This window comes from Bos mutus, chromosome 14, assembly GCF_027580195.1.
Source record: "Bos mutus isolate GX-2022 chromosome 14, NWIPB_WYAK_1.1, whole genome shotgun sequence".
Classification (NCBI taxonomy): Eukaryota; Metazoa; Chordata; class Mammalia; order Artiodactyla; family Bovidae; genus Bos; species Bos mutus.
Window position 1 is genome coordinate 59,039,576 of NC_091630.1, and position 17,960 is coordinate 59,057,535.

General features: G+C 42.2%; 1 protein-coding gene across 3 annotated transcripts in view; it reads right to left on the reverse strand.

Annotated features, from left to right (window-relative positions):
* The window catches only part of TGS1 (trimethylguanosine synthase 1), a 28,115-nt gene that overhangs the window by 8,917 nt on the left and 1,238 nt on the right, over positions 1-17,960 (reverse strand). Inside the window, exons 2-12 of one of the 3 annotated variants that reach the window (XM_070382392.1) lie at positions 16,079-16,143; positions 14,180-14,352; positions 12,791-13,607; positions 11,780-11,897; positions 10,798-10,884; positions 9,414-9,588; positions 7,171-7,477; positions 6,682-6,834; positions 4,957-5,100; positions 2,721-2,937; positions 823-901 (exon numbers count right to left, since the gene is read on the reverse strand). In XM_070382392.1, coding sequence (XP_070238493.1) covers positions 823-901; positions 2,721-2,937; positions 4,957-5,100; positions 6,682-6,834; positions 7,171-7,477; positions 9,414-9,588; positions 10,798-10,884; positions 11,780-11,897; positions 12,791-13,607; positions 14,180-14,352; positions 16,079-16,143 — 2,335 coding nt within the window. Of the gene's footprint in view, positions 1-822; positions 902-2,584; positions 2,938-4,130; positions 4,462-4,956; positions 5,101-6,681; positions 6,835-7,170; positions 7,478-9,413; positions 9,589-10,797; positions 10,885-11,779; positions 11,898-12,790; positions 13,608-14,179; positions 14,353-16,078; positions 16,144-17,960 lie in introns of those variants that run through there. The other 2 variants (XM_070382389.1, XM_070382390.1) reach the window with 2 other exon arrangements.

Genomic DNA, 17,960 nt, shown 5'->3' on the forward strand with positions numbered 1-17,960 from the left:
AAATATGATGAACAAAGCTCAATGAGAGTCAGCTCTCAGAGTACCAAATGGGAGAGAAAGGAAAAACCAACACCCAGCAATGCTGGAGTAAAACTTAAAGATGAAAGACCAAAGATTCTCAACAGCATACTTAGCACAAAGCAGATATGTGATGAAAGTGAAAGTCGCTAATTCAGCTCTTTGCGACCTCATGGACTATATAGTTCATGGAATGCTCTAGAACAGAATACTGGAGTGATAGGTGCTTACAAAACACATCAACGAAAGCATGAAACCAAGACATCCTCGGATCGCTGTGAAGCAGTTATTATTCTAGGGAAAAAACCAACATGTTTAAAATAAATGTTTGTGATATGAACAGAACAAGGATATGTGAATGTTAGTCAAGTGCCCTACACCTCAAGACCATAGAAAAAAACTGTTGGTCACATTAAGGTTTCATCTGTCTGTGTATCCATCAAGGCTGTCATTTTCAGGAATACCTAACACCTATTCTCAAGGCAGGCTTCAGTAAAGGTATCTTGGCTATGTCAGGTGTGCAAGACTGGAACACAACACACTCATCCTTTCAGGACATGGAACGAAAAGCCCTGAGTGTTCTGTTTATGGTCATGTACGCCGGGAGCCAAGGAGATGAACAGGATGAAATGGGCATGGGTAGACTTAACTGCTGAGACTTCTAGTTTTCTAATAATAGGAAAAAAAAGCCAGGCATTTCTCATAAATATGCTCTCAAGTAAAGAAATACCCTGTATCTTTTTCTGTCTAGTCTCTGTAACAGTCACACCAGAGGTTCATAGAAGATCTTTAGTAATGGCTTACCTGGTCGGTATCAGCATTTCTTGGAAGAAAGAAAACAATATTATTAGTGATCTTCTGGGCAAGTCTGAAAATTTCAAAGGTAGACAGTAGTTAAGGAAAAGTAACAAAAACAGCGGTTGATTTCTGATCAGAGATATGTTCTTCAACTGTGATATCATAACCCAAGTGTATTCTGATGTGGAACAGCGCTCTGTGTGTGTGTTAGTTGCTCAGTCATGTCCAACTCTGAGACCCCATGGACTCTAGCCCTCCAGGTTCCTCTATCCATGGAATTTTCCAGGCAAGAAAACTGGCGTGGGTTGCTATTCCCTTCTCCAGGGGGTCCTTCCAGACCCAGGGATTGAACGGGGGTCTCCTGCATTACAGGCAGATTCTTTACCACTGAGCCACCTGAGAAGCCCAAAAGTACCTCGAATGGGACCTAAAGGAGAAGAAAGGTCTGTCTTGTCAAAGTTATGGTTTTCCCAGTGGTCATGTATGGATGTGAGAGTTGGACTGCAAAGAAAGTTGAACACCGAAGAATTGATGCTTTTGAACTGTGGTGCTGGAGAAGTCTCTTGAGAGTCCCTTGGACTGCAAGGAGATCCAACCAGTCCATCCTAAAGGAAATCAGTCCTGGGTGTTCACTGGAAGGGCTGATGATGAAGCTGAAACTCCAATACTTTGGTCACCTGATGTGATGAACTGACTCATTAAAAAAGATTCTGATGCTGGGAAAGATTAAAGGCAGGAGGAGAAGGGGACTACAGAGGATGAGATGGTTGGAGGGCATCACCGACTCAATGGAGATGAGTTTGACTCAACTCCGGGAATTGGTGATGGACAGGGAGGCCTGGCGTGCTGCAGTCCATGGGGTCACAAAGAGTCAGACACGACTGAGTGACTGAACTGACTGAGCTGTCTCTAACAGGTCAGGGATTAGAAGTTTAATCTATGTATTGGATTATCCTAGGGTAGCAACCGAGAGCTAGAAACACACACTTTCTTTCTGCTATTTCCTAGTTTTTGTGAAAACAGGATGAACGGGAAAGCACAATAACCACATCTTTCTAGTAAAGAATAAAGACAAGTAACTCTGTCTACTGTACTTTTTCTAAATTTTAATTAGCGATTTAAAACAATTCCAGTTAAGAGCCGTAAATGACTACTCTGGGGAATTGAGATAAAAGGAAAAATAACACATGCTGCTGCTGCGTTGCTTCAGTCATGTCCAACTCTGTGCGACCCCATAGATGGCAGCCCAACAGGCTCCCCCGTCCCTGGGATTCTCCAGGCGAGAACACTGGAGTGGGTTGCCATTTCCTTCTCCAAGGCATGAAAGAGAACAGTGAAAGTGAAGTCACTCAGTCGTGCCCTACTCTTCACGACCCCACGGACTGCAGCCTACCAGGCTCTTCCATCCATGGGATTTTCCAGGCAAGAGTACTGGAGTGGGGTGCCATTGCCTTCTGGAACACATGCTAGTCTTCCTGAAATAAGGGGTTTGCTCCAGTAACCTGGAGAAGTAACAGGAAGAACTTGGAGACACAGACAACTTAGGTCAGTGTGAGCCGAAGATAAGTCAAGGGACAGTCACCCAGAGCCCAGGAACAGGTCCTGAGGAAACCCCTGATTTCCAGACAGTAATTCCAAACAATTAATGCCCTTTAGTTCTTATTTTCTAATGGGACAATTGGAGAGCAACCAATGGAAATATAACCTCATATTTGCCATAACTTTTGGAAATCAATCACCAGTTAATTTTTACGCAAAACAAACTGGAATCTATCAAGTGCTATTAGCTAACATCTCTCCTGTTCACTAATTTCTCACACACACACACACACACACACACACACACACAGACGTTTCCTCTCCAAAGCACTGTTTGAGTGAACTCTAGGACTTCCAAAGGATATCCATCCGGAGACATCATGGTGCTGATGTCGAAGATCTCGGCAGTGGCGTAGTCCGGTCCTCCCCAAGGCGGGCTGAGAAACACGACATCGGCCTTTAGACTAGAAGCCAGCTGCAGGAAATCTCCACAGATGAACTCGATCTTGTCCACTACGCCATAAATTTCTGCATTATTGCGAGCAAGATCGATCTTAACAGGATCAATATCGATGGCAATCACTAAAAATAGGACAAGAAAGAGGAGTTCAAAGATACTGATTGTCAGTTATATGGACGACTGCATCTTCTGAGCAGTCTTTATTTTCTGTGCGTTTAAGTCCCTTTTAAAAAGCGTTTTTAAAGGGAGATTTGGCCACATAAATGAGAGAATTTAATTTAAAAATTTCACCTAACCTAGGAAGATTCACTTCCTAGAGAAGGAAATGGCAACCCACTCCAGAATTCTTGCCTAGAGAATCCCATGGATGCAGCCTGGTGGGCTACAGGCCACGGGGTCGCAAAGAGTCGGACATGACTGAGCGACTTTACTTTCACTTTCAGGAAGATTCACTTGGGCTGTATCAAGAAAATGAGACCAAGGATGTGGCCTGCAGAGCTGTCTCACTTAGGCCGCTGGGCCAAGGTAACTAGTGAGGTGGCTACCCAGCAACCCAAGCCTGGTCTGTGGTCAGAGCTGTACGGTAGACACTTGGGAAGGTGATGGCTGCACAGACAGCTTAGAAATGCTAAGATTTCACAGAAGACCAATTTCCTCAAGATGAGGCAATGTCCAAAAGTAGACAGATTTGACAATGTCTACAAAAAGGCAAATAAAACATTTTGACAAACCTATGTAGCTAACTTATGAAGAAGAGTTGCAAAAACACCTGCTGGTGATGTTTAATGAGACATTTTAGGTAGAGGGAACAGACGTCATGTTTTTACCACACGGGCTCTCATTTAATTTACTTCAATTTCATAATTAGCAACGCAAACGTAAGTTAATTCCGACTTACTCATGTCTTCCAGTAAATTACTCATGTGCACCTGTGTGTGCAACAGGATGTTAGTGGCAATATTTTATGTCTGCAAGGGCGGAGTGCAATCCTGATGCATACACCATGGTTGACAAGGAAATAGCTGTATTACAGAAAATGTTGGTTTCAAGGTTTGTTAATGCTTTGGGGAAATAATGCACTAAGTACATCACTGGAACAGTGAATACAGGCACCAACCCTATGTTGCAAAATCATCCATCCACAACACTATTCTTCTAAATAACTTTCATATTTATAAAAGGGACAAGGTCCTTTTTAGCTGCTTAATCTGCTGAATTGATAGCATGGAGACAGATGTAGAGATACACTGTCATCAGCAAAAATTCAACAGAAAAAAAGTGACTTTCAACACCAACTGTATTTGGCTAATCGCCCTGTTTTCACCTGTGCTCTCTTGGAAGCCATTTTTGTTTTCGGGCCTAACAGAGTGTGAGCAACTCAATCTGGCAGGTGAATGAAGTGCTGACAGGTGCTGGAGATACCGCGGGGAACAGCAATGTCCAGGAATGGCGGCCACTGGCCACCTTGTCCAGTCTCTTTAAGCCTTCCCCTCAACCCATCTCTGGAAACAGCACATGTACCACCTACCTGACACAGTTCCTGGCAGATATACAGTAACAGGTTTTCTTTTCTGGGATTCCAAAGTCAAACAACCATGAGGACAGTCTAATATTTAAAAGGTTCTTAGTGTCTTAGGATGTCAAAGCTGAAAGGTATCACAGCATTCTCTCAGTTTAATCTCTCCTTTCCATTAAGATTAAAGGTAGTCTAAAATCATACAGCAGGTGAGGGCAAAGCCGGACCCCACCTCCCCTGCTGCACCATCTACGCTTCTCTTCTTTCAGAGAAGTCTCCCCCATTTTAATAGTTTTACTTTTATATCATGTTATAATCTTGCCGCTACTGAGCTGGGTCTGTGTGATCTTGGGCAAATTACTGCATGTTTTATTTCTCAGTTTATTTGTTAAACACAGAAAGTATAAAAGATACATATCACAAGACTATTGACTAAATACACTGATACATATTAAACACAACAGTACCCAAAGTGTAGTCTTAATATATGCTAACTATTATTGTTAAATATTTGGCATTAAATTATCTATGATTATATTTCAGTAAAGATAGGGCTGAAGGAAAACGAAACGTCTGATGAATAAACTGAAATTAATTAATGAGTAAACCACTGATGACCAATTACCTCTCTTCCCTGTTAGGGCAAACTGAATGGTATTTCCTCCAACTCCACAGAAGGCGTCCACAATGGTGCCACTCTCCAAGGACTGGCTGACCCTGCCCGCGATATGCTCGGCAATCTTCTCGGGAGTAACTGAAAACCAGCCCTCTGCAAAGGGAAAGGCTTCTGTTAGGACATTCAGTGTCAAGAAGCCAAGCCAGATACAGACACAGCAAACATCGATGTATACTACTGAATAAATACCCAAAAAACAACTCAGTTTCTCTTTTCAAAAAATCATATATTATCCAGTTTGAAAGAAAGGTCTACAAATTTTGTTATAAATGGAGCAGTACTATCCCCAGTCCCAATTTTCACATAAACAACCAACCACCTCTATTCTTGCCTGATTCTTTTACAAAACGCCTCCAATAACTGAAAGCAATACTGATTTTTCTGTCTGAAGTAGTAACAATTGACTGCCTATCGTGGGAAATAGAAAGGTAGCTGTTCTAGCTGATCAACTCCCCAAACTTCACTGAGGCTCCCAATTAATTCATTCCTAGAGGGGAAGTAATGAACCAGATTTGTACCAGACACTTGGCAAAATCTGCAGAAAGCAAGGATGTGACAACACGACTGTAGGGTTGTCTTCATCTTCAGTAATGAAGTCCTGTGTCCACTCCACAAGAAAAGGACACTGCCCTCCTCCTCCTTGTCCAACAGAAGGAATTTATATTTTTCAGAATATTTCTCTGAACAAAATGATGTACCAATTTTCCTATTCCCTCTCCCTTTTTTAAACCAAAACTTTAAATGGCTCCTCACTGGTAGAAGAATAAACTCATAAACTCCTATTATAGAATTATCAGCTTTTATCCAGTCTTATTTCCCCAACAAACTCTATGTATGCTCCCTGATATACAACATTTTACAAATAATTTTAAGAGGTTCAAGGAACCCCGGAAACTCCACCACAGATCAGTACCTCCTGATTTTGACAGTTAATAAATATTAATAATAAATAATATATAATAAATAAACGGTAGAAATATTTAAGTAGCGCCAACACGAAAATAAGCATCAGTTTGTGCAACTGAGTATAAGCTAGCTGTTTAAGGTCATGGTAGGAAAGCTGGAGAAAGAATTCAAACTTTCCAGTGTTAACTGATTAACTTACAGCTTTCTGCTCATCAGATGTTCTGTTTAATCATCTATCAATTGTGCTAAAAATACAGAATAAACCTGAGTCTGAGTTTAAAAAACACGTTTATATCCAAATTGAGAGACACTGTGGAAGATGACTGGCAGCTATTCTCTAGAAAATGTCAAAGTCATGAAAGGCAAAAAGGTTGAGGAACTGTCCCAGATTAAAGGAAAAGAAACATGAAAATAAATGTAATACACGATCCTACACTGGAAGGAAAAAAATGCTGCAAAGGACATGATTAGGATAATTGATGAAAGGAGAGCACTACTTTGTTGATTATAACATGGTAACAATGTTAAACTTCTAACCTTATCACTGTTACATCATTGTTCTTAGAAAATATACACCAAAGTATTAAGGGGTAGGAGTAGCTGGATCACAAAACACACATACACAGAATGACAAAGCAAATGTGGCAAAACGGTAGAAAGAGCTCAATCTGAGTAGAAGGGATATGAAAGTTTCTTACAATTCTTATAACTTTTCTATAAATCTGAAATTATTTCAAAACGAAGTTAAAAATTACACATCCACGTTACCTCTATCTAATTTAATCCCATCATCGAAACGGGAGAAGAGCCTGTACCTCTGAGCCCAGTACTTCACAAGCTCAGGCACGGCAGCGATGTCAGGGGGTAGATTCAGCTCCTTTTTGTTCTTCTTTTTCTTTTTCTTCTTTTTCTGACTTTCAGCTAGAACAAAAGAACAGAACCAATACAGATGGTGACTACAGAAAGAGGAAATCACAGGTGAAGTTATCTAAAGTGTGGTTACATCAAATAACTAGAATTTGGGGCTGCGCTCCAGAACACGCAGCCTACAGAGCAGTGTGGTGGCAGACGCCAGTCTAATGGCATCGATGGAAGTGCTCCAATAGCTCCCTATGTGAGTTAACTTTTTATTTTACCGTGCTTGTGCAGCCAAGGGGGCTCTGAGTCTGGAGGTGTAGATGATCGTAAACGGTAACGAGGGAAAGGCACACTGAGAACAATGACCTTCCGCCCGTGACAGTGTGAGCACATTCTCACCTTCAGCCTCTTCCTGGCGAGGGTCCGAAGCAGCCTGGAGCACGCAGCCCTCTGTATCTGTCCCGGCGGCTTCTGGGCTGGTCCCGTCATGCGTCTCTGCTCCCACTTCCCCGGCTGGACACACAGCAGGATGCTGTCCAGGTTCTGCCTCACTCATTTCCACCGGGTAATCCCCCTTCTCAACAGACACTTCTGGTTCCTCTGAGCCACTGCTTGTGCAAGTGTCTTGCATGTTGTTATGAGAAACCGACTCTGGCGATGCTTCTTCATCCACTGGTTCCTTAACCCATTTTAGAAATTTTTCTACCTGAAATGTTAAAATGTTACAAGCATGAATTAATTCTTTGTTACAAAGAACATGTCTACCTGCTTTACCATTTTTGACCTGACAAGCTGCGTCACAGTATTAGCTCAGATATGTACATTACATCATACAAGTTATGTAATTCCAACCTAAATGTTACCTGGATATACCATGACCTCACTTAAACACAAGACGATGACCTTCCTGCATGCAATCAACACTAAGAGGATAAAGGTCTCTGTTCCAGTAACTTTCCATTAGGTCTTCTAACAATATAACCGTAATATACATTACCATTACAAATGCACTCACCTACTATTGAGCCATAACTTTTAGTTTTTCCAACTATACAGAATTTTCTGCAATGGCCCAGGCTATCTGATCTATGTTAAATGGTATTCAGCATCAGAGAAGAACTCTACAAAGATTTAGTGTCAATCCGTCTAAAGAAAATGTGAGCTGCCTTCTAATGAAGCAGCAGTCAGTAAAGTGATTCCTAAGAAACAGGTTTCTTCTTTGAAATGCAAACAAGGCTCAAGGTCAGATGATGCACAATTTCATGCAATTTTCTAACGTGAATATTCTTCGTAACAGATCTTCCTGATCTTCCTAAGAGTCAAGAGATGAGAATAAGAGTGACAGAGAGGCAATGGGCGGAGACCACAACCCAGAACCTTCCTTTGGGGGCACCAATCGGATACTAAGGGCACAACAGCCACACTGATTTTACTTTCTCAGCCACACACAGCAGTTATGTTTCAGCTCTTCAGCTATGGACGAATGTACGGGACTACCACATCCAACACAGTTTAGGAAGACCTGTTAGACTGATCAAACTGGTACTAGGAAATTTGTTCCAGATATAGCCAGGGCCACTCACATAGTAAAATAACACCACAAACCAAGCAATCTGAAATACAGTAAAAATAAAACCAGCGATAAATCTGTAGGATGTTTTAGAAGGATGGTGAAGTTAAGGAAAGATAATGTACACAAAGGGTAAAACAAAGTCATCATGGGGCTTGAGACTTTGCTTCATTGCTCTACAGAGCTGCCCCAGAGGTGGCAGACATGAAACTGCTCACTGGATGGAGCTCTTTTTCTATAACAGAGGAGGATCACTCAAGAATCGAAGCAAAAGCAACTCTAATTACTTTTGTTTCCTAGGTACTCAGAAGGCTGGTATAGCAAAATCCGAGAGGGGATGTGTGTGCTCCAGTTAACACTGTGAGTCACTAAATTAGCTGTAGGGCTCATGACAGTAGGGTGAACTTGTCTGCAAAGTTAAGATTGATCACCTCTGCTGCTGCTGCTAAGTTGCTTCAGTCGTGTCCAACTCTGTGTGACCCCATGGACTGCAGCCCACCAGGCTATTCCGTCCATGGGATTCTCCAGGCAAGAACACTGGAGTGGGTTGCCATTTCCTTCTCCAATGCATGAAAGTGAAAAGTGAAATTGAAGTCGCTCAGTCGTGTCTGACTCTTAGCGACCCCATGGACTGCAGCCCACCAGGCTCCTCCATCCATGGGATTTTCCAGGCAACAGTACTGGAACGGGGTGCCACTGCCTTCTCCCCAGTCACCTCTAGGTGACCTCAAAATTAAGGCTTACAGTAGCTGCTGTCAGAAATCAGGCCTCCAGGATGGTACTTAGCCTGAAACAGATGAGACATCACTGCACACATCAGACAACATCCCCTATTTACTGCTCCACATGTTACTACTTTGTAGATTTCAAACATCCCCATCAGACCACCCCCAAATTACCTATTCTGCAAATTCCATTCACACAATAAAAGCCTTGCGGAAGCAAATGGAACAGAATTTTTGGTGCCCTCACCACCAGAAGAAGCAGGGTTCTCATTCACAAACAACAACTAAGCGGCCAGGGTCACAAACTCAGACTAGGTTTGTAAATATGGAGCAAATATTACACACACCTTACTCAAAGTTCTGCTTTTCTTAAAACCAGTTTTCTCTGACTCTTCAGTGAAGAAGATGTGCTTGTTTTTCATATTGATTTGTCGTCTCATGTCCAAGGACTCTGACTTCTGCTTCATGTTCTTCTGCAAATACCTGACCCGCCGGCGACTGAAGTTTGAAATTCCTCCATATCTGTGATCAAACCAAAAGGAGTGGACTCAGACATGAGGGTCTACGGATTTCTTTATACGAAAAGAGAAGAAACTAACAATTTTCACTATTTCCTATTAGCAGTCAATACTTTTATTTCATTTTTTTAAATTATGGAAATTACAAAATAAAGTTAAACATGCAGAGGACTGCAGAGGACTTTTTAAGGTCTAGCTTGTAGATTAATTCTCAAGGAAATGTGAAACACCAATGGTGGGAATAATATCAACACATCTTACCTAAAACAGAAAGGAAAAATTATATTGTAAAATGTAACAAAGAAACAGCAGGAAACTATAATCCCAATGTTCATTGGGGAAAATACAATTTTTTTCACAGTAAGGTGATGCCAAAGCTCTTCTAACCCTGTTCTGGATATCTTCAAATTATCTTGAAAGTGGCCACTAGATTCTTAAATCAATCTGAACTCACCTAAGAAGTAAACCCCCATTACTAAAGTTAACTAGAGAACATCTGCTGATCTAACCATGTGAATTTTTCCAGTCCTAGAAGACAAATGTCCGTTGTGAAGCCTTCATTGACTCTCTGAAGCCTCACTAACTGCCTCTCCTACAGACTATTACGGACCTATAGTATAACATACAATTCAGCACTTAAACTCTGAAAAGTTTGGCTTTAAATGTCAAGTGTATCTTCCACCCATACTATAAACTTAATAAAAAGTATATCTTACCCTTCTCTTTTACTGAAATTGTGTGCTCCAAATAGAAGAACAGTTAAGTTAAATTCCAGGTAACAGAATAAATCTCTGAATATATACCAGCAAGAGCTACCTAAGTGATTTCTCAATGAAATTACATGTGGCTAGAAATAAATTCTGCCAGGAATTTTAAAATGTGGCAGTTATCAGGAAAACCCTTTATATTATTAACTTCTATAAACTCTAGCCTTAAATGATTATATGGCTTGGAGTACAAAGAGATGATTACAATTTTGTAGGCTAAAAACACTGGATTTTAGTTATTAACACTGAGTTAATAATGTGAATGTATCAACTGCACAGTGTTAGCTCTACAATTCTTACTAATAAGAGAGGTTAGTGCTTTGACTGTAACACCTCAAATGCCATGAAATATGTAACCACCATTCCCTATCTGAGTATCAAGAGAGCTTGAGGACTGCTTAGTGGTTTAAGATTTCTAGAAGACAACAGCGTTGATGGAACATTACTTTTGCCCTGAGCCGTGCTTGAATCCTAGAAGAGAACCATCGTTGTCAAAGTCTGAGTCCGGGTTTTCATCGAGGTCCAGCTCATGACTAAACAAACAAAGCAAACAGTGATAAGCCATTAACTATAGAGTCCGCTAGTTCAGGCAAATATTAAAAGTCAACCCATGCAAACTTTCCCATCACAAACCCAGAAAGGCAGGAAGAAGTGCAGTTCAATCAGGATTTACCAAATGAGATCAATTACCTAGCAGTGTTTGGGACACAGTAACAAGCATTCAAATCTTAAGTCAACTAATTATCTCTATTCCTGAACATGGTACAAATAAAGATTTCTCCATTTTCTTTCGGAAAAACACCAGTTCACCTGTAGCCTTAACTAATCTCCTAGGTGATATCTCTAGAGGTTTTCCTTAAAAGCAAACAAGGAAATACAGAAGAAAAAATAATGTTAAGAAGGTTCTGATGTAAGTGATATTAAGTAACTCAGCGTTATTGTTTAGTCACTAAGTCACGGCCCACTCTTTTCGACCACATGGACTATTGCCTAGTAGGCTCCTCTGTCCATGGGATTTCCCAGCAAGTGGGTTGCCACTGCCTTTTCCAGGGATCTTCTTGACCCAGGAATGGAACCCATGTCTCCTGTGTTGCAGGCGGCTTCTTTAGCACTGAGCCACCATCACCACCTTTTGTGGAAATCTTCTAGTGACCTCTACTACGTGGGTGACAGTAACAAATGAAAATGATGAGAAATAACTCTTACAAATTAAGTTAAGCTCACTGTATGTGTATGTAGAACCTACGAGGTCCCAAGAATATAAGTACACACAATAGTCTCTGCCTCTAAGGACCAGTAGAAACTGAGGAGTTAGCAAGAACATGTGCTGTTCGGAAAGAGCAGGTAGAGGTGTGCTCTCCTGCAGTAAGCTCCCGAGTTCTAAAGAGTGCTGGTGTGTGCTGGAGAGAAAGGTGGTGAGTGACTCGCCTCCTCTTGAGTTTGCTTCGCTTCTCTTCAGGCGGATCGTCTCCACTCTCGTCCCCATCAGTCCCACTGCGGTGGCGTCCATCTCTGACTGTGTTTGCTTCTGAGGACTCCTGTGAATCTAAAGAGGTGGAGGTATCACAGTGAGTTTCTGTCCCTGGTTTGACAACTCTTCTGTCATTTCCAAAGGCAATCAACATCTTCCAGGACCTTTCCTGCAAAGAACTGCATGGCAGACCACACCTATTTATTCTGTGTATCCACATACAGAATCCTCAGCTAGGTCTATGAAAGTCTGAAAGTTCCCATGATCTAACTACTTGAAATGTCAACTCTAAGAAATGCCATGGTGGTCCAGAGGTTAAGATTTGGTGCTTTCATGCCTTCACTGTTCTGGCCTGGGTTTGATCCCTGGTTGGGGAACTAAGATCCCTCAAGCCAGGGGGTAGGCAAAGTGAAAAAAAAAAAAAGTGAACTATGACACTACTTTTGCTCATGGCTGTCCAAATCTATACAAATTAATCCACAAAGTTACCTCTGTGACATCTGTTAGCTGTCACACTTTGATGAAATCCTAATCTAAGTAACTCTATAGATGGCATGGTCACATTTAATTAAAAACAACTTCTCTTTCTTAAGAGGCTGCTGCTGCTAAGTCACTTCAGTCGTGTCTGACTCTGTGCGACCCCACAGACGGCAGCCCACCAGGCTCTGCTGTCCCTGGGATTCTTCAAGCAAGAACACTGGAGTGGGTTGCCATTTCCTTCTCCAATGCATGAAAGTGAAAAGGGAAAGTGAAGTCACTCAGTTGTATCCGACTCCTAGCAACCCCATGGACTGCAGCCTACCACGCTCCTCCGTCCATGGGATTTTCCAGGCAAGAGTACTGGAGTGGGGTGCCATTGCCTTCTCCGTCTTAAGAGGCAAATATATCTAATGGTCTCTAATAGAGCTCTTAAATTAATAACGGAAATTAAAAAAAGGCAAGCACCAAAAAATCTAGGCCAGTCTTACCCTGAGCTGGCTGGTCTGTGCTTCTGCTCCCAGACAAGCTGCTTTCCGTGTTTCCTCCATGACTCGGTTCACTGTGGCCAGAAGCAGGGCATTCTCTTCTGCTGGGAACTTCACTCAAACACTGACGTCCATCACAACTTAGGGAGGGATCTAGTTGTCTCTGTTCTACTTTCTCTGAATTCAGACTTAGGTTACTAATTCCATTGAGAATTTCACTGTGATCTTTATCACTTGAACTAGAGCTTTCGCTGCCAACAGATAAAGATGGAGAAAAAAGTTCATCTGCTTTCATGTGATTTTCATCTTTCTTGTTGTCAACTTCTATTTCAGACCCACCAGGGTCTGTATCCTGGCTTTGTGAGGCATCAAAAGTCCAGCCCTGAGCTTCCCAGTACTGAAACTGTTCCAGATAGTACCAATACATCTGACTGTAGTGCTGCTCCCACTCCTCCTTTGTGTCTGGAACATTCCATGGTTCTGGACACAGGGTCTGATCTGCATGTTTCTCTTGCCAGCTTTGCCACAGCAGTCCTCCACCGTATTCATTCCAGTACTTTTCCCACACCTCTGTAATTTCCAGCTTTGGACCTACTGTGTTTTCAACGGGAAAACTTTCAGCCTCAGTGCCTTTTTGGCTTTGAAGTTTGTACTTTCTAGTGTTCTCATTCTCAGATGAAGAAGGATCGTCCGAAGCCGAAACGTCATCTTCTTCACATTGTCTCCAAGATTCTCTCTTAATCTCATCTAAGTACTTCTTTTGATGTTTTTTCTTTTTCTTTTTCATTATTTTAACTTTGTTTCTAGTATTCATAGATTCCTACAAAGAAAAATAACTTGAATATAAACTGCACTTCAGAAACTATAACAATAGGTAGAATCTAAATCTATCTTGACATTAAACAAAATACCCTTAACCTCCCAATCTGGGTTTTAATGACACAAACAAGTGAATGGTACTATCTACGTTTCTAAAAAGAGGAATCCTCACACACGAGACATGTCACAACCAGAACCATAAGTTCTAGTTATCTTATAAATACGTACATACATTTAAAAACAGGTGTATGTGTGTGTGCTAAGTCGCTTCAGTCTTGTCCGACTCTGCGACCGTATGGACTGTAGCCTACCAGGCTCCTCTGTCCATGGGATTCTCCAGGCAAGAATACTGGAGTGGGTTGCCATGCCCTTCTCCAGGGGATCGTCCCAACCCAGGGATCAAATCAGTGTCTCTTATGTCTCCTGCGTTGGCAGGCTGATTCCTTACCACTAGCACCACCTGGGAAGTATCCTAATTCAAGAAAGCATTAGATTTGGGGTAAAAAAAAAATTCCATGTGATATTTTATGAAGAAAATTAAGAAACAAACAATTAAAGTAAACTAATACTTACCTCAAAATTCTTATGTGCGGACATCCTACCGAACTGAAGGGGCAATCCCATACTCCTCATGAGTTCAGCCTCGGAATCCAGTTCACTCTCATCTGGGTCTGGGCATCTGTTGTCATGAGGCTCTGCAGGGCCCTGGGAGTGGCCGCCTTCCTCCTCTTCCGTGGCTTGTTCGCCTACACACAGTGGTTGTTATGTTAGCTTAGTTTCAGAGAAGATTTAAACGCAAGTTTTATCATCCTCATTTTAATGAAAAAGAACTCGAGATCCAGAATTACTACATGACTTGCTCAAAGTAAAGGTGTGCAAATGTGACAGTTTTTAAGGGGAAGAAAAATAAAAGGAAGAAAAAAGGAATTGGTGGGACTGTGGACTAGTGAGGAAACAGCCTCCTAGAGCCAGGAGACAGCTTCTAGTGTGGCTCCGCCTGCCGCTGTCCACCCAGCTGCCCACTCAGCTCACCGCACAGAGTGCCTCCTCCTGCTCAGCACTGTGCTGGGACTGAGGATGTGTGAGGGAACACAGCAGGGAGGCCCTGGAGAAAACAGCCCCATTTCCACATTTCCATCTGCAGCACCGCTGCACTAGAGCAGTGGGTTTAACATGATGACTTGGGGAGTTATTTTAGGAGTTGGTAATAAGAGAAGTGAGAGGCAGGTCTTTAGGCCCTTCACGGGTACTTCAATCTCAACTGGCATTTACAGCCTGGGACTCTGTGGGAAAGTTTATTTAATGAAAGGTTTCACTATTAAAAAGGTCTGAAATCCACTGAACTGGAAGATCCTTTCAAGCTCCTTGATTAGAGAAAACCTGTTTTATTACAACAAAACGAGTTTTACTTTATCCTATTACAGTTATCCAAAAGTAGATCATAGCACTAATTGGATAAAAGCCACTCAAATGCTCTATTTAAAAAATGTGAGACAAACACTCTATATGAGCATACTCAATTAGGGCTGAGCTGCACCGCAGCTAAATAATCTTAGGCAACAGAATGGAAATCTTACACTACACAGATGAAGCCTGAAAAAAGGAGATCCTATGGGCAGAAATTCTACTAAAAGCCAAAGGGGGAAAGATACCGATTTAGGTATTAAAGGAGACTCCACTCGCCAGCCCACCTAATGAACTCATGGAGGCTCAGGAGCGCAAACAGGGAAGATGGATCAGCTACATATGCCGTAAGCTCCCTCGGGCTATGCATATTCCCTCAAGTTCCGTGGGACCCTAGGGTCTAGAGGAATCTTACTTGTATAGTGTCACACTGAAACACAACCAAACATTCTACCAGGTGGGTAAGTGACATACAATGATGGCTCCGTCACGTGAGAGCTGGGGAATTTCTCAGGGCACATGACACGCCACCTGTGCTGGTTTTACCTATACCTTAGGCTGCAGTCTTCCCTCTGTGTCTGGAGGAACATAAAGATCCACGTGGAAGGGACAAATGGGGTCCTGACAGGGAAGTCTGACAGAGACCCAGGTGGTTTTCGGGTGAGGCTCAAAGTGTAGATGAGATTCTACTTGTCACGTGGGAGAGTTAATACAGATGGTAGCCACCTTACTTCAGGCCAGACTGTGGATGTTCACTTGGAGTTGACCCTGAACCATTTACCTATAAAACTGCTAAAGGACTGAAACAAGGAGGCCGTAAGAGTGAGGTGGCTCCAATGCCTGGGGAGCCTAACCCAGCAAACCAAAACCCAAGCCAGCGCACTGGGATCCGAGAACATGAAACTTAAGCACACCATGCATGAGCAGCCAAGTAAGCTTTCCCAAATAAGGCAAGTACTTAAACTACGACCAGTCAAATAACCTCCCTGCTTCGCTTCCGCATCTTCTCTACACAGTATTATGGCTAATTTTAGTAAAAAAGGGCTATACGGCTTCATACCGTATTACCTGCACTGTTGTCATCATCTTTAACGTAGTAGCCTTTTAGTCCCAAATTGTACAATTTCCGATCTCTGTGAAGCAAAGTAAAGAGTCAATACTGACAAAATTAAACTAGAGCAAAAACAAGGGTAAGGCAGCACAGATTAATAACAAGGGTAAAAAACAGAAAAGCTCTCTGCTAACACATTATTCTTATCTGTAATACAGAGGTGATAATACATAGCTACAGGGTTCTAACAAGGATTGACTGTACATGTAAAACACTGGGTATAATCCTATACAAGGCACACTATAATGATAACTACTAATTATTAAAGTTAAGTGGCAGCTCTGGATATTGGGGGAAGAATCTGATCCTCCTTGTGATATACAAACAGGGAAAGATTCTATAAATTTGCAGTAAGAAGTCAGCATAAATGTCAGAAGATTTATCTTACAGATTTACAAACCCATGTGCATACACTACTTCACCTGCAAATAGGACTAGGAGACAAGACAGTCATGGTCTGAGCTGGTTTTGGAGACTAACATAAAATGAAGTTCTTACTAAACTGAAACATAAATCAAGATTAAACAATTTGGTCTCAGTGAGTTTTAAAAACAGTGAATAGATAAAACTTTTCTTTACATATCTTTTAAATTTTTTCTTTACTAAGAGAGGAATTTCATAACCAAAATAAACCTAGCAGAACACTTAAAATAAAGGGGGGCGGATTTTATTATTATCTTTCTACCAGGAAATCAAGCTGTAGTACATTCCCCTGTATCTGCCACAACAAGGCCATCTGCAAGAAGAGCTAATACAACTTTTCTAATGGAGTAACAATAAATCCAACAAAACAAAACTCTTGTACACTTGATGTATTTCATATTCCCTGTTTATTTATTTTTTGGTACTTCATGAGATATAATGTAGATGGTGACTTAGAAGGACAGTGAATGGGGAAGGGATGAAATGCAATTAGCAATATGCCCTCTGACCCCCAACAACTTGGGGCCCCAGTGGGTGGGAGGGCAGCCACAAAAGGGCCTCAGTGGTGTGCCTGCCAAGACCCAATGACATGGAACTCTGTGCTGCCCAAAGTGGCAGCCTGCCTGCCTGCCTTCTGGAGCCTGGGGCAGCCTAGTAGGCGGTGCCAGGTCCAGAGGATGGAGCAGAAGACCCTTGTCCATGGCTAAGGAGCAAGGGAGACAGGTGTCCAAGGTTGTCACCAGTCTACCCCAAAGCTACAGATGATCTGAGGGAGAAAGACTGCCAGCTCTCACATTTCTATGGAAATTCTTTTTCCCACTTAGGGCAACTTTCAAACATCTCTAAGAGTGCTCATCACCAGGGAAGGTGCATTTCTGATGCTGAGTATTCGAAGAATTTCCTGTTACACCTAAGAGATCTCAATAGAGCAATCTTTGAGTTTGCTAAGTGTAACTCAGTTCACAAAACAGAGTGATTTGGGACGTGTCATCCGGACCTGGTGGGCTTCCCTGGTGACCCAGCTGGTAAACAATCTGCCTGCCATGCAGGAGAGGCAGGGTTGATCCCTGGGTTGGGAAGATCCCCTGGAGAAGGTAATGGCAACCCACTCCAGTATTCTTGCCTGGAGAATTCCATGGACAGAGGAGCATGGTGGGCTATAGTCCACAGGATCACAATGGGAGACGACTGAGCGAGTAAGCACATACACACATACAGCTGGACCTGGGATATGATAAAGACCAAGTGAACTGTAACTGCTGAACTGAATTGTAAGGCTGGAGACCAGACCTGCAGTGGAGGGACGCCAGGAAGACACTGCCCTCTAAGAGGCCTGGCCAAGCAGCTCATCATCATACCTTGAATACAACGACAGTCACAACCGTTTCTAAGTCGGCTTTTTCTCACAGTACCAGA